This window comes from Pelecanus crispus, chromosome 8 (assembly GCF_030463565.1).
Source record: "Pelecanus crispus isolate bPelCri1 chromosome 8, bPelCri1.pri, whole genome shotgun sequence".
Classification (NCBI taxonomy): domain Eukaryota; kingdom Metazoa; phylum Chordata; class Aves; order Pelecaniformes; family Pelecanidae; genus Pelecanus; species Pelecanus crispus.
The window spans coordinates 6,705,137-6,721,255 of NC_134650.1; the positions used below are offsets into that span (position 1 = coordinate 6,705,137).

At 51.1% G+C, this 16,119-nt stretch overlaps 1 protein-coding gene across 1 annotated transcript in view; it reads right to left on the reverse strand.

Annotated features, from left to right (window-relative positions):
• The window catches only part of MGAT4B (alpha-1,3-mannosyl-glycoprotein 4-beta-N-acetylglucosaminyltransferase B), a 51,379-nt gene extending 36,290 nt beyond the window's left edge, over positions 1 to 15,089 (reverse strand). Inside the window, exon 1 of the mRNA XM_075715096.1 lies at positions 14,993 to 15,089. Within this exon, the coding sequence (XP_075571211.1) occupies positions 14,993 to 15,089 (97 nt within the window). The remainder of the gene's footprint in view (positions 1 to 14,992) is intronic.
• Positions 15,090 to 16,119: the final 1,030 nt, after the last annotated feature.

The following is a 16,119-nucleotide window of genomic DNA, read 5'->3' on the forward strand; positions in this document are numbered from 1 at the left end:
CAGATGCACCATGAATACAATTACACCCTCACATCAATTACTAGTACGCTCCAGAAACACTGTTCATAGAAGACAAATAAATAAACAAACAAACATAAGCCTGAAATAAGGAACTATCTGACATTCTAGCAAGCCGCTACACCTTATAATCATTATTTCCTGAGACACATTGTGCTGGTTCGTATTCCAGTAACACATTCGTGTAACCGCACAGGTACAAGGGAAGCGTACAAATCATGTCTCGCAAAACAACTGTTGGCAAAGAGCAGGGTTTGTGTATTCATTGCTCACCGCCGAACAGTTACATACATTTTAATTCCGACCTCAAACACAATTTGGACCATGGCAGATGTTTCCTTCAGATGCGAGTTAATTCAGTTTGAACATGGCAGCAATGAAGAAAGGGATTTAAACAAATATTTTCTGCTTCCTCTCTAAGCTTGAGACTGCAGAGGTAAAAATGAGGGGGTACTAAATTGAACAGCTAAACCTGCCTCTCCCAGCCTCGGCTCTGGATTCAGAGCAGCCCAGTAAGCCTGCGCTTCCCTGCCACCACGGACCCCCTCTCTGTGACACCAGCCTGTGTTGAGAAGAAATTAAATTATTTTAACGAGTTTCTTCCAGATGCACACTGATGTAACCGAGAGGAGAATATGCCTCTTGTTGTAGGCTCCTTAAGTTTCACCAAAAAAAAGGGGGCATGCTCCTCTGCAAAACTCTCCCTCCTCTCCCCTTGCGATCCTCGGCAGCTTCCTCCCGTTACCCTACATTAACAAGCGGATCATTATTTCACCAGCTGCAATCAAAACCTTCCATAAAATAAGATCCAACTGCAATTTTACATTCACATAGTTGCCCACACTGAGAAGCCCTGAAATGCTCTTAACGAGTTGCATGCACAGGGACCGTCTCTTCACCTATCAGCGGAATGGGCTCGGGAAGCGACAGCTGCTTAAATAGCGCACACGCAGCGGAGTAGTTTAAGGGGAAAAGAAATACTGTAAATAATTGAAATCACAGCAGGAAGTGTAGGCAGAGCAGAGGGAAAGGGGGCAGCTCAGAGGAAGCTGGCAGCAGAAGAGATAAGGACTTCTCCTGGACGCCAAACGAAACAGGAGTACACATACAAATAAATCCACACCTTCTCACCTGTACTTTATGCCACACACCAGCAGACAAAAGAAGCTCTTGACCTTTTCTGCACTGTTTGGCAATCCGAATTTTACGCACCTACAAGCCCTCTCTTGCCAACATCTTCCCCTTTCCTCCTCTCTGCCAAATCCGTAAGCCTGATGCAAACGGCACCCACGCCCGTCCCCGGCACTGCAGCAACCTTGGCCACCGGCGTCGATGAGCAGATGTGGATTTTAAATGGCCAGTTCTGCCACTGATGACTGCCCCGCTTCTCCTAGGCCAGCCGCCCCTGGTGCGGCGACGCGGGAGGCTTCCCCACGCAGCCAGCACGCCCAGGGCACGCCAGCAAGGATCCTGCTCTCAGCTGGGCTTCTGAGCACCACGGGCTCACCGTCAGGGGTAGCTGCAGAAACGACCACCTTTGGTCTGAAGGCTTTAAGAATAATTAACCAGCACTCTGGAGCAACAGGTGAGCGCTTGATGTTTCAATCCCACCAGTAAAACACCTCTTTTGATCACCACAGCTGCTACGAAGAGCTAAAGGTCGTCATTTTCCCTGACCTTTAACTATTCCAGCAATACTCCCTGACCTGCCTTTTGGAAGTTACAAACCACAGCCCAGACAGCAGCACGCAGGGTAAGTGATCTGCCACTGTCTTGACAGATTTCCAGAGAGATGTGAAATATCTGCCTTCCGCAAGTGACTTGAACGATGCACACACAGAGAGCTCTGCAGACATCCAGAAAAATAGTTTCTCTCTGGGTACAACTCACCCGAGCAGGAGATGGCAGGAGATAGTTTATTATGTTCTATGGAAGTAACACTTGGCACAACAGCTCCAGGTACCACTTCATCACAGCACAGGAGGAAAGGAGACTTCAACTAGCAACTCAGCTAACCCGACACCTTTAACACGGAGCAAGTAATGAGCTTTCCTAGCGAGCGCTTCATTCAAAAGGCATGCAGTGATACCAAGAACCAGGTAAAAATCCCCATTAAGATCTTTGTGGAAGTCAAGAGCATGTAGGAGTGCTGGTGTTCTCAGAGATAAGACGGGTGTCTTGCCTTAACCAGCAATCGATCGATTTTTTAGGGGTCAACTGCTAGACCTCACCAGATTCCTCTTGCAGAACGTCGGCAGTTTTAGGCAAAAGCCTGCGCCAGGCACCACTGTTAAAGCTCAGCCCTGTTCCTAGAGCCACAGGGCTAGTAAATGTGACCAGGAGGCGAAGAAACCTTGATACTGACTCTTCTGTGTGAGCAACTGAGTTTAAGAGCTGCTGGTCAAGAACCGTGTCACCAAGACGAAAGGTCACCACATTTCTTGAGTGTAATTTGTTTCTTAAAGAGCCTTCCAGAGGCAGCAAGGATCCCACGTACCCTCTTCCCTACACACAGCCCTACTAGGGAAGTGCCTTATCTGGATGTGCCTAATTGTGCATCAGGCCCTCTTGCAGGCTACCTGTCCCAAATCCAAGCCTGGTATGGGAAGGCTGCACTTCATGTGCCTTTAAGGACATCCTCTGGTTGGGACAGGCAAGTGACAGCTCATGGTGGTGTGAACGGCAAATCTGGTGTCAAGGGCAACTTCCAGTCCGCAGCAAAAGTAGACATACCAACTCCCTGGATTTCAGCACAAGATTGGCCCTTGTAACCCCTCTGTGCCACGTGAAGGAGGTTGGAAACCCAAGTGCACCTTGGACAGGACAGCATTTCTTGTCTGACTTTGCATTAAAAGCAAGGAAGCCCTTCCGTACTTCCAAAAGACATCTGAACCTTAACTGTACTGCCATGCTGGCAAGAAAAGATGGGAACCGTGTGATTCAAGAGGGTCCGCTGCTGAGAGACTACATTTGGGCACTCTCCACGTGGTGAATGATGGAGTCCTTCCCTGACAAGACAGCCATGCACAGCATCTGTCCTCCGGTGTGCAAAGGGGTGATGCTGACTGCCCGTCCTCCTCTTCCAGCTGGAGGACGGCTCGCGGGCAGCCGTCTCGGCTGAAGTCCCCAGACCTGGATCCCGCTGTCGGATGCACATCCTGGCTCACTGAAGGATGCTGCAGCCGCTTCAGGCGTGCCTCAGGTCGCTTGGTGTGAGGCTGGAGAGAGACAACTCTGTGACAGCTGGCAAATGCAGCTGCCTGCAGCTGACGGGGGATAACGAAGAACCAGCCGCTTCTTAGAGGCGCATTTCTGTCGCCCATACCTCCGAACAGCAGATGTCCTCTGACCACGGGGTCGTAGAGAACAGAGATCCTGTAACGCAGATCTTTGAACGCTGTTAACTGATCCGACCCCATCCAAATGTCATGGTTCCTGTCAATACAAAACTGTTCCTTTCTCCTCCTGCCATCCTCCACTTCATCCATGGAGCATCCATTAGGTTCAAACACAAAGGCAGCAAAGAGCCTACAACAAGAGGCTCATTAGCCGCCTGTACAACTGGATTTGTTTTGGAGCACAGTGCCATCCCCCGCACTGCAAGGCAGAGCTCTTGCTGGGGGAAAAAAAACAGATCAAATTAAAAAATATCTTGCATACCTTAATAGTTCAAGCAGCTCTTCCGTCAGACTTAAAACAACAGCATTACCAGCTGTAAAAGGGAAAAAAACCCAGGATGTCTCCCAAAACAGCAGACCAAATGACAAAAGAAAAGGATGAAGGAGGTTTCAGATCCACCCTGGAGAAAATGTGTGTCGCAGCTTTAACCTGCTGCAGGGAGGGGGGAAAAGGGAACCGCGATACCAGAGACCAGAAATCGGATTTATTAGGACCAACCAGGTGGATAAAAGATAGATGATCACCAAGCGATGATGGCTATTTTGGAATCAGCTAACTTCTGAAAATGTCTAGTCAGCTTTAGCACTTCATGCACATGAAATCAGTGTCCACACAAGAGTACTCTCCTGAAAGGACAGGATTTAACGCAGTCAAGATAATTATCGAGATCCTTCTTCATCCCATTAGTGGTTTTCATTCGCATCCTGGAACACCATAAGCGGATTGTTCAAGAATTGTTTGCCATCCACTGTTTCAATCCCGATTGGAATTATCTTTATACCTCGGTATGAAGAAAAGAGATTACATCCCTGCCAAGGCTTGCTGCAATGCCCTCTTTTCTGAGGCTCCTTTTATCATTTTCATTCTATGAAGTGATGAAAAGAATTAGAAAACAATTGTCACGGACCTGATTTTGCCCGCTCCTCCTCTTCCTTCCCCACACGTGCATTTGGGAGGGGGAGGACACGCTCTTCCCACCGCATCCCCTGCAGGAGATGCACCACTGCACCTGCACAGAGATGAAGCTCAACGAGACTTAGTCATCAAATTACCCACGACAGGATCCAAAAATGCTCCCAGCTTCCTTTTGCGCCACAATCCACTAATAAAAGAACAAGGATGAAACTGTTAAAGCCAATTAAACAAATCACTTGATGCAAGAGAAAGAAGTGGGGTTCGCTGCAACTAGAGATCCCAGGGGCGTATGCTAAACGCTGCCTTTCGTGCTCTCTAGTAATATACGTCACTATGCGAGCTCCGATGGAGATAAAGCCACCATCATTCAAACAGCCAACACAATCCCTTGCTTCAAGGCCTAAAACAACAAGACGACAAAATTCCCCTCCCAGCCACTCTAACCGCCTGCCAGGTTTTGTACTAATGGAAGAATTACGTCTCCTTCCAGGTACAGCGAGGACACAGCTCGTCTCCCCATGGACATCTGCGAGAATGATGCCCAGCAGTGAGGAAAGATGCCTGGACAACGCGAAAACTATCCCTCCTCGTCACAGAAACATAAGGAGGTAGGTATTCGGACCTGACATGACTAGGAATGCATGTATTTTTTTAAAAAAGCATGCTTTACGGCTGTGTAATGAGATCTGTAGGAGAGTTATCTTTATAAACAAGTTATTAAAAGGGGGAGGAGGGACACAATAATAGCAGGTGCCAATTACTCAGTTCCCGGCAGAGACTTTCCAATTTCTCACCTTCCCCCAAAGCAAGATGTGCCGCTGTACAGCAGCACATTTACTTGCAAGTGTAACAACACCCTGTCGGAGTATTGCTTCTCCCCCACAAAGCAAAGCTGCACTGCTGCTGTGCCGCCACTGGAGAGGGGCAGCCCATTTCCCCACCAGCCCTGCACCAGAGTTGAGACCAATACGGCATGAAATTAATTTGGAAAGAGTGAAACAGCAGAAAGTAAATAAAATTATCTTTTTATTTGACTCCAGAATCTGGCCATTCCTTCCGCCAACAGGAACAGCAAATTTGTGAGCTAATTGCGACTGCCAGGTTTGCATCTCCACAAATATCTGCTTAGTTTCAGGAACAAAACGCCAGTAATGATTTTGTTATTTTAAGACAGCGGCATAGTTTCAGACAGTAAATGTCCACATTGCAACTGGAGCCATCAGAGACATCCCATCCTTTGAGGCAAGCACACCAAGAGAACAATTAATATTACAAAAGTAATCCAAGCCTTTAAAATTGTTATTTCCAAAATCAGCAAATAATTACCAAGGCCTTCAGCAATCAATACCCAAGATAAATAGACAATTAAATTGCAAAAGAAACAGAAGAAAGTAGTTAATATTTGCCAAACACAAGCCAAATATACTTTTTCATGGTAACCAAATACTTCCAGTAAATAGATATTTTAGCTCACTGGAGAGGCACTTTCAGAAAGTAATAAATTAATCTAATAAAACAGACAGACAGGGTGGAACCAGACATTAACAAAACACGAACTGATCTATACGGAGCCAACCCACAATCCATGTCCTAATTATGCTCATCCACCATTCTGGGTACTTACCTCCCCCACCCAGGTCAGCTCTTTAGCTCGGAAAAATACATGTTTCATGCAGCTTCACTGGCACGACAAAGCAGAGAATTTCAGCCATCAAATGACGAAGCTTGTGCTCAGCTAGAATTTGCATTTCCAATTTTTTTCCTAAATAACTCTCGCTCCCCAAAGTCAGCAAATTAATCTGCTTTTAAACACGATTCTTGCTTCGCCTTCAATTTAGTTTAAGCTCCATCCGCGAGGCGCGGGATCAGCTCTTGCCGCCCGGCAGCGCCGGCCGCCCACGCGAGCATCCCCACGGCACGTCCCCACCTGGAAGCCGGAGGGATTGTCCTGGGGGACCGTGCCCGGCCTCGCCGTCACGCCTGGGACCCGGAGGGACTCGGAGCAACCCCTGGCACCCGGTGCAAGGACCAGCACCGCCTCGTCCCTGGGCAGCCCAACCTTTACCAGCTTCTACCCAAAATCATTACTTGGAGTTAACGAAGCCACACTAGTAGGTGAGCATCTGGTAAAGTTCCTCAAATGGTGGATGACTTGAACTGGACAAGATTAAGAGCGGGAGAGACGTGTGGGAAGACGTCCCTCTTGGTCATTTTCTGCAACATCAAAGGAAGAAGGGAGGAAACTGAGGGAAATGGAAGAGAAAGAGAAAAGATATCAAAGCCAGCTCTGGAGGGAGCGCAATGAGAGATGGCGCAAAAAAGGAATAGTTAAAACACGAAAGGCAAGATCAAATAAAAGCAAAAGATCACAGTCTGGGTGCAGAGAAGAGGGAGGGGAGACCACCACACCGCTTTTCGCCAGCATTAATTGGATAATTCATTTGACAGGCACTTGTCTGTGGCAGTGGTTGAGTCCGAGAGAGTCCACCACCATCCAGGTCCATCCGTCCTCCCGGCAACCCATACGATCAAACACTGCTCTTGCTCTTCACATCCAGACACGGACACGCCGCGGGGACACTGCACAGCAGCTCCGCTCCCCTAAGCGCCCATCATTTGGGGAGGAATACAGCAATTTAGTCCTCACTCAGAAAACTTCTCCAGCTTCTTCTGTATGACGTTCTTGGTACTGGCAGGGTTAGTGTTGCTACTATGCTTTCACTAGAACAAGCGATACAAACACGCAGTGCTATTACACACATCTGAAGTAGCTCAATATCTCAGTATTGGAAGTTTCTCTTTGATTATTTACAAGGGCTTTTGAAGGCTACACAACTTTTTTGGTACCACAGGCCTCCTATCTAAGCCATGAAATTCCTCGGAGCAGTGACAATACATGGAGGATTTATTGCAGCGTACGTAGAAGTAGCGTGTGACAAAAAAGGGTCTCCAGGTTAAACCTTATTCCCAGAAAGCTCTCGCCATCAGAGGGAGAGAAGAAAACCCTATGTGCTCCTTGGCAGTCTTGAAAATGTGATCAGGATGGTCTAAAAACTCATTGAGGAATAGGGGTGGACCAGGTAGCAGCACTGACACAAGCCAGCACCGTGCTCTTCCCCCAGTTCAGCATCCACCCCGCCACCAACAAGTCCTAAACCACCAGTGCAACACTTACAGCTACAGGTGAATGGGCGCTGCAACTCAACAAAACTCATAATGAAAATAAAAGACTGCTGGAGATTAATTTTTGCACAGAAGCTTCTTTAAAGACTAATGATTCACATTTTAATGCTACTGCTGTCCACTTTAATGTAAGCAGAAATGAAAACATCTTGCACAAACGTGTCTAGTCACTTCAAAATACAGATTAACCTTTAGGTAAGCATTTACCCTGTACGTAGCGCAAGAGGGCAGGACTATTTAAATATTAAGGGAGTCAGTCCAAGGCAGGGGCAGGCAGGAGGGAAGATGGAGTTACAGAGCCGTCTCTGTGCACCAGAGACGCGTCCATGCTAATGCATGGATCCTGGAGGCTCGAATGTGACTTGACACCAGGACAAAAACAGAAAGAGAAGCGGCCAGTGCCACATTTAATGCTGAAAGAGATGGTTTAAACCAGAAATCTGCCCCTCACAGATTTTCTTGCTTTGCAAGAGAAGCCTGACATGAGCTCAAAAACAAACCCAAGAAGGGCATCGCTGAATAAAAAGCCCCCCACACTTCAATTCAAATAAAAAAGGCAGAAAAAATGCATTTCCCTCATCAAAGACAACAGTCCTCTCCCTGAATCAGGAAGCTGTTAAGCAGATGCTTGATCAACCCTTCCCAAAAAGCCTCTCCTCCTAACAGCGTTAACCTGCCAGCCCCCGCTGAAGCCCTTTGTTTATTTTAATAGTTTCCATAATCCTTTAATTTGAGCAATGACTTCTGCTGCCGCGGCAGCCCTCTTCACCCACGGAGCGCCACAGATCTCTTGGGCTTTGTCTCGTGAAAAACAAAATGTCAACATTAGAATTGGCACGATGATGATATGAAAAATCTTGATGTGAAACATAAAGCTTCATCTCCGAATCCTTGTAGGCAGGTGGCAGGGTCCCACCCCTGCAAAGGTCTCCTGCAAAGCACCGGGTGGCTGTGGATGCCCGTGCCAAGCCAGGCACCCCAGCACGGATATTTGTTCGTGTTTCTTCACGCCATGAACTGAGAAATTGGTACTTTGGTGACTGGTTTGGGTTTTGTGAACAGGGAGAACCGTGGATAACCCCAGCCTACCTGCAGTAGCCTACTAGCAGCCTCGCCCAATCTATCGCTAAAGCAATTTCTCTATCACTTAGCAGGCTTCAAAGCTTTCTAGAGATGACTGGCAACTTCACTTAAACTAGCCAGCTATAGATGTGTTTTACATTAAACACTAAGTGAATAATCAATGAACATTCAGGATGTAAGCACAAATCAATGATTTGTTTTAGATGAATCAAAGGGAATCACAAATGAGAAAGGGTTTTGTTCTGTAACAGAAGTAAACCAAGAGAAGTACTTGATGTAATTGCGGGTGTGTGTGTTAACCTCCTCTGCCTGCTCCTCTCCTACGCACTGACACAGACCCCGCTGTCACAGAAGCGCGGCTGTGCCCTCCAAACCCCTGCGACAGGAGATGCCACTGTCCCCAGAGAGCAGATGGGAACTGAGGCATGAAACCAGCCGACTGACTTTCCCAAGACTGGGAGGGATACGGCATAGCAAGGACCCAAATCCAGGTCTCCTATGCTGGGGAACACTGTCCCGGTTAGGAGGAAGCCCTCTTCCACTTCCAGTACTTCAGCTCCGTCACGCAACTGCAGCTCTTGCTGTTGGAGCAGCAATGGGACATGGACAAGTGCACGTGCTGTACAGGTCAGGAGCCCCGTTTAAAGCCCTAATAAAAACTGCAAGGAAGTAAAAACAGAAATACAGGTGACTCCAGACAATGAAAGATTTATTTTGATAAATGCGTATCAACAGATTACATGGTGTCCCTCACTCTTGGGATGGATTTGGTCAAACCATATGTGGGATAATTTTGCAAACGCTGCTGCATTCCAGCCACCAATTCCACACAATGTCTGCTGAGCACCACACAGGCCTAGTAAAGGCTTTCAGAAATGCTCCTGCACATCTTTTTATTCGCCATGCATTTTAATGACAGATTTCTAAACTCTGCGGCTCCTCAGCCAGGTCCCCATCTGCACCTCCTCAGCCTTCAGAAGCACACGCTGGGTCTGCCGCCGGCGTCTCTCCTCTTGGTAAATGCTTCCAAGGGTTGCAGTGAAATGACCCCAGCTCAGACCAGGGCTTTCACTCGCACCCGTCTGGCTGCAGCCTGTGCCCGAGACCTCAAAGAAACTACAAAAGCCTGAAGTCAAGCCAGCGCAGGTAACAGAAATGAAAAAGCAGCGGGAACCCCCCCATGCCGCAAGATACGGCTCGTATTTAGCAGTATCGCAAGCTTTGACCCTGCTGCTTCTAGAGCGGATTAGCGTTCGCGGCTTTTATACATTATACAAGACTTTGTAAACACGCTCAGAGGAATGTCCCTCCAGGACAAAGTCTGCTTCCCACAAAGGACGCCCCGAGCGAGCGGAGCATCCTGCAGCACCGAACAAGCAGTATTTCTTTACGGAGATGCTGCCTGAGCCCGCACCACTGCAACAGGCACCGGAGCAACATCCACGCTGCAGCCGGTGCCCCGCGATCACCAACACCCCAGCATCCCGCTCCCCACCACGCTCGCAAGTCAAGGGAGAGACCCCGCACTCAGACCTGCACCGAGATACCCACCCGGGATGCGAGCGGCGAGTCCTTCAAGGAGCCGTGCACATCTATTCTGAAACGCTTTCACAACGCCCACGGGAAGAACAGTTCCCACGGGATGAGCATCCAAAATACCGCGCAATCAAAACTGATCTTAGGGGTTTGAAGCCACTATGCAAAGAGCAACCCCACTTCACAGGCAAATCTACCGGTACAGAGGTGCCTGCAGTTGTGGTTTCAGAATCGAAACCTGGAGCTGGCTGGTGCTGGGTAACTATAAATCATTAAAATTTGAGAGGGCAAAAACCTGCTGGGGGAAGCCTGCACAGGCAGCATGGGTACAGAGTCCACCCTGAGCTACTCAGCCATACCCTGGAGGTGCAATCCCAACCTCAAAACGCAGCATTTCCAAGGGGCAGCATGTCGTGAGTCTCCTAAAAGGTTCACACAAGGTTTAGAATTTCCTATTCAATAAATAAATTAAAAAAAAAACCCTCTTAAAAAACAAATATCATGTAGCATTTATGGCTCTGGAATAGGCTGCAAGGGGCAACGAGAAGGGCTGGAAAGACAGTACATGGCTGGTGGGTCAGTCAAGGTGAGAACAAACATTATGGATGAGAACTGAACAGTTTTCATCATTGGAAAGAAAAAAAACCACAACAGTTTAATTGCAGGTAGGTTAAACTGTTCGCCTTCGTCCCATCTGCACCTGTGACTTATCTAAGGTCATGAAAGCTTCTTGGTTTTACTGAGCCCTCGGTAAAACATCCCCTGTAACCCCCACATGGGGCATGCTAATGCCCGAGCCTGCCCGCTGCCTTCCCAAAGGCTTCATCCTCTGACTGCAGGTTGCCCTCCACAGCTAAACCCTACAGGTCCACCTCATGACAGCAGGTTACAGAAGAGCTACTCCAAGGCAGCTGTTGCTTTTTGAAAGTTAAACCGTACTGAAACCTAAAATCAGCAAAGAGAGAATATTAAACTTTGGCCAAGACACCCACTGCCATGATACACAGCACGTGGTCCACCTCCGAACCACCCCGTGATGCTGGACATCAGCTGCCTGGGTGACTAGTCGTGCTATTTGAGGCTGCCCTTCTCTTCCTACTCCAGCAGACTATTGCAAACCGTGCTTATAATTGGAAAGAGGCAGCATCTGGTTTTGCAGACCATGAAGTCAAAACTTTACTAATAGCCACAGCACGGCAAAACACCATTAGCAGGTAAACACACACTGCATCGGTCACAGAAAAGCAGCTCTAGAGCTGGTTTGACCTGGTTTATTTTCTTTCGACTAATTGTTTTGTCCTCCCAATACAGAGCAGGAAGACAAGCAGGCTCTGTAATGCTTTACATGTGTTTTAATATAATTTTATTCCCCATCAGAGGCAACGTGGACACCTTGCCAGCCTTCCCCAGAACACAACGACATGAGCAGCTCAGGATCACCAGGAGTTGTCTCCAGCCACTCACGGGGGATGGCTGATGTTACAGAGGACTGGCAAACGCGAAGCCTGTCTTTGAAAAATTAGCAGATGGCGATAAGGAGGATGCAGGAAATTACAGAATAATCAGTTTAACTTCAGTTGAAGTGCTTAGATGATGAGAAGAACTTGAGCAAGAGCTAACCTCTGTTTATCAAGAACAAATCACATCAAATCTATCATATTTCTTTCTGCGGCAGGGTGCCAGGACTTGTAGAAAGGGGAGAAGAAATAAAGATTTCAGAGACGCCTCTGATAGCATCTCATGGGACGTCCCCATAACACAGCTAGGGACGCAGGGGCTGGGTGAAGCCACCTGAAGGTGGGTGCGCCACTGCTGAGAAGACCACCGGTGAACCGGTCATTGCTCTTTGAACACCGACTGGGAGGACCTTACTGAAGTGGGTTCCAGGAGAACCCATCCCAGATCTGATACCGCTCAGTGTTTTCATCCATGACTTGGTTGATGGCAGAGAAAACACACTTTGAAGGCTACACCAAGCTGAGAGGGACTGCAAGCACGGGAGAGGACAAGATCAGAATTCAGAACAATCCTGACGCTTTAGAAGAAACAGTCGGGGAAAAAAAAGGACACAGTTCACCAAGGACAAGCATGACTTAATGCGATTTGGTAAGAATAATTAACCAGGCAAATACAAGATAAGGAACGAAAAGCAGGAAAAGTTCTGGAGAAGAATGGCTGAAGGGTCAATGGGATAAAAAAAATGAAACACGAGTCATCTGTGGCAAAAGTAAAAAGCAAACACACTGGGATGTATAAACAGGATCATTGTATGTAAAAGAGCTGAAGTAATCCCTTATTATTCTGAGCGAAAATAAGGCAGCGACTTCAGTCCTGTACCGCAGGTTAAGCATCACTTTTTACAAAGGATGATGGTCCAGAAGAGAGTAAGAAGAACAACTGCAGACCAAGAATACGTGACCTAAAAAGAATGATCTAAGGAACCAGCGTGGCTTAATCTATATTAGCAGGGGCTAAGGGGAGACACGGTAGCAACTTCCAGATATCTAACAGGCTCCTGTAAAGAAAGACGGAAGGAACTTTTCTGCCTGTGCCCAATAAATGGAAAAAAAAGAGCAATCATGAAACCAAACTGAAGGAAAAGACGTTTCTGTTCAGATCGTAAGAAAAAAATCTAATGGCAGGGCGGCTAAATGTCAAACAGATTGTCCAGGCATCTCTGTCGTCAGAGGTTTTTAAGAATGAGTATGATAAACATCCGTCAGGAAGGGGTTGGTTATCACCGATCCTGCGTAGGGGCAGGAGATGGACTGAATGACCTCTCAAGGTCTTCTCCAGCTCTGTACTGAATAATGGCCTGGTATGTAAATAAGCATAATAGCCGGGAAGCTGCTGTGCTGACACACACAGCCCGACCCGCGCCATTTGCGACCCGTTGTAGGGATTGCTGTTTGCACGTGACAATCTGTTGCTGTCAGAGGAAAGCGCGTATCCCAGGGAGGGTCCTACCAAGAAGGACAGGGACCGTGGCACCCAAGGTTATTATTCTGGCACTTGAATGAGCAATGGGGAAAAGCTGCTTGTTAAAAAATCAAAGTGAGTCAAAGGACGACACAGTCCAGACGGCACAGACTACCTAGCGGCGTTGGCCACCAGGCTTCAGAAAACGGGAGTGACCGCTCGGAGCCGTGCGGCACTGCATGCTGGTTTCACTTCACTTACGGGAGGGAGCTACGAGCGAAGCAACCGCTCGGCGGTAACCACAAGAAAGCAGCTCTCGGAGCGCTCCTCTGCTCCGGCACAACTTACCGCGGTCTAGCATTTCTGGCTGAAAACACGTACACCACCACCTGGTTGGGCAAACGTTTTGTCTGGTTAAAAATCTCACCGGCACAAGCTAGCTGATCCACCGGCGGTACCCCCGTGTTACAAACGCCCATCACCCAAACCTCTGCGGGGAGGTAGCTCCGGTGGGATTTGAACCATGTCGGCGGCACGACGGGAGAGCCCTTCAGCTGATGAGCGAGGCAGAGGAGCCCGAGCAGCCGCCCCTCAGGCGCCTGCAGCTGCCAGGAGAAGGTGGCACGTCCCAGGCGCTCCTGCCCTGCTGCCGGGGAAGGGGCTGGGCTGGACGGGCACCTACACGGGCTCGTGTCATCCTGCCCATCGGAGCCAAAATAACCTCCCCCGTCCCCAGAGGCCCCAGCCCCGACGCCGGCTTCGCACCGTGCGCGAGCTGCACCTTGCGATTGTGCACGGTGTGCCGCGGGAGCGCAAAGCCATCGAGTCACGTCTCAACGCTCAGCAAAAGCCGCTTCTCGCCTGTAACGGGGAGAGACGCTTACATGGCGAGTGGGAAGAGAGGGTCAAGGGCTGGATGGCCGGGCCGCCCGCCTTCAAAGACCTCTCAAATCGCAGGAACGGGAAGAGCCGAGCGACTAGCACGGGCGTGAGAGGTCGCGCACCCATACACGAGACAGAAACACAATTCAGAAGCCACTACCGGAATTGTCCTCCAGGCCAGGCTAAATCCAGCGCGCTGCTTTAGTGAGCGACAGGACGGGGAAAAGCAACTATTATCTTGCCAGGAAAAATCGGCGGCGAGCATCCGCGATACCTGCGCGGGATTCCCCCCGCAGCCTCGACGGGACGGGGCCCCGCACCCCTGCTTTGCAGCCGCCCGCTCGGTGCAAAACCAGCGGCGATATTGAAGTGCCGAAGCGGGCAGCCCTCGCACCCGTCCCGCCAGCGCTGAAGTCACTGGACTGGGTGTCCAGCCGCAAGAGCCCTGCGTGGCGCGGGGCGGGCAGGGCTGCTCACGTTGCCCCTCACCTCCAGTTTGCCCCGAGACCCCCCCCAGCCCGGGGCCCCCCCAGCTGCGGGCACCACCGCCCCCCCACCAGAATTCAACCTGCGTGGTTCCCATCGCCCACGAAGGTTTCCGCCATAGCCGCGGGGGTGCAAAGGAGTGCGGCACCGAAGCGAAGCCCAACGCGCCCCGCAGCCCCCCCACCCTCCCCCCGGTCCTCCGTGGGCGCCCCGGGGACGAGCAGGGACCCCCGGCCGCGGCCCCTCCCGCCCCGCCGGGCACGGGCACGGGCACGGGCACGGGCACGGGCACACGCCCGCACCGCCGGTCCCGCGGGGGCAGGGGAGCACCGAGGGGGCAGGGGCGCACAGGATCCCGCCGGGTGCGGATCCCGGAGGCTCCAGCAGGATCCTGCCGGTCAGGACCCCCCGGGTCCCGCAGGACCCACCCCCCACCCCCGCTCCGGATCCCGCCGGACCCCCCGGGGTCCGGCCGGGCCCGGCTCCCGCAGCCCCCCCAGCCTCCAGCCCCGGCGGCGGGGCCGCGGCCGGGCCCAGGCTCCCGCGGCGGAGGCGGCCGAGCCCCCCTTACCTTTGTGCCCGCCGAAGGCGCCGTACCAGGAGAGCGAGAGCAGCGCGCACAGGCAGCCGAGCAGCAGCGTGAGCGCCGTGCCGCTGCGGAGCCTCATCGCCTCCTCGCCGGCGGGGGCGGCCGCATGTCCCGGGCGCGGCGCGGCCTCGGCGGCCCCGGGGGCCCCGGCGAGCGCGGCGCGGCGCGGCGCGGCGCGGAGCGGAGCGGAGCGGGGCACGCAGCCCGCCGGCACGCAGCGCCCGCGCCGGGCCGAGCCGCGCCGGGCCGGGCCGGGCCGCGCCGGGCGGGCGGGGCGGGGCGGGGCGGGGCGGGGCGGGGCCGGGGGGGCGGGGGCCAATGGGCGGGGTCAGGGGCGGGGCCAAGGGGCGGGGCGGCAGCGGGCCGAGGGCGCCCCCGTGCGGGGCACTGCGGGACTGCTGAGGGCGGCGGGGCGGGGGGTGAGGGGGTGAGTGTGAGTGTGTGTGTGTGTGAGTGTGAGTGTGTGTGTGTGTGTGTGACTGAGTGTGTGTGCGTGACTGTGTGTGTGTGAGTGTGTGTGTGTGATTGTGTGTGTGAGTGTGTGTGTGTGAGTGTGTGTGTGTGAGTGTGAGTGTGTGTGTGTGTGTGTGACTGAGTGTGTGTGCGTGACTGTGTGTGTGTGAGTGTGTGTGTGTGATTGTGTGTGTGTGACTGAGTGTGAGTGTGTGCGTGACTGTGTGTGTGTGAGTGTGATTGTGTGTGAGAGTGTGTGTGTGATTGTGTGTGTGAGTGTGTGTGTGTGAGTGTGAGTGTGTGTGTGTGTGTGATTGTGTGTGTGTGTGTGTGAGAGTGTGAGTGTGTGTGTGTGACTGAGTGTGAGTGTGTGATTGTGTGAGTGTGTGTGTGTGATTGTGTGTGTGTGACTGAGTGTGAGTGTGTGATTGTGTGTGTGTGACTGAGTGTGAGTGTGTGCGTGACTGTGTGTGTGTGAGTGTGATTGTGTGTGAGAGTGTGTGTGTGATTGTGTGTGTGAGTGTGTGTGTGTGAGTGTGAGTGTGTGTGTGTGTGATTGTGTGTGTGTGTGTGTGTGAGTGTGAGTGTGAGTGTGTGTGTGTGACTGAGTGTGTGTGATTGTGTGAGTGTGTGTGTGTGATTGTGTGTGTGTGACT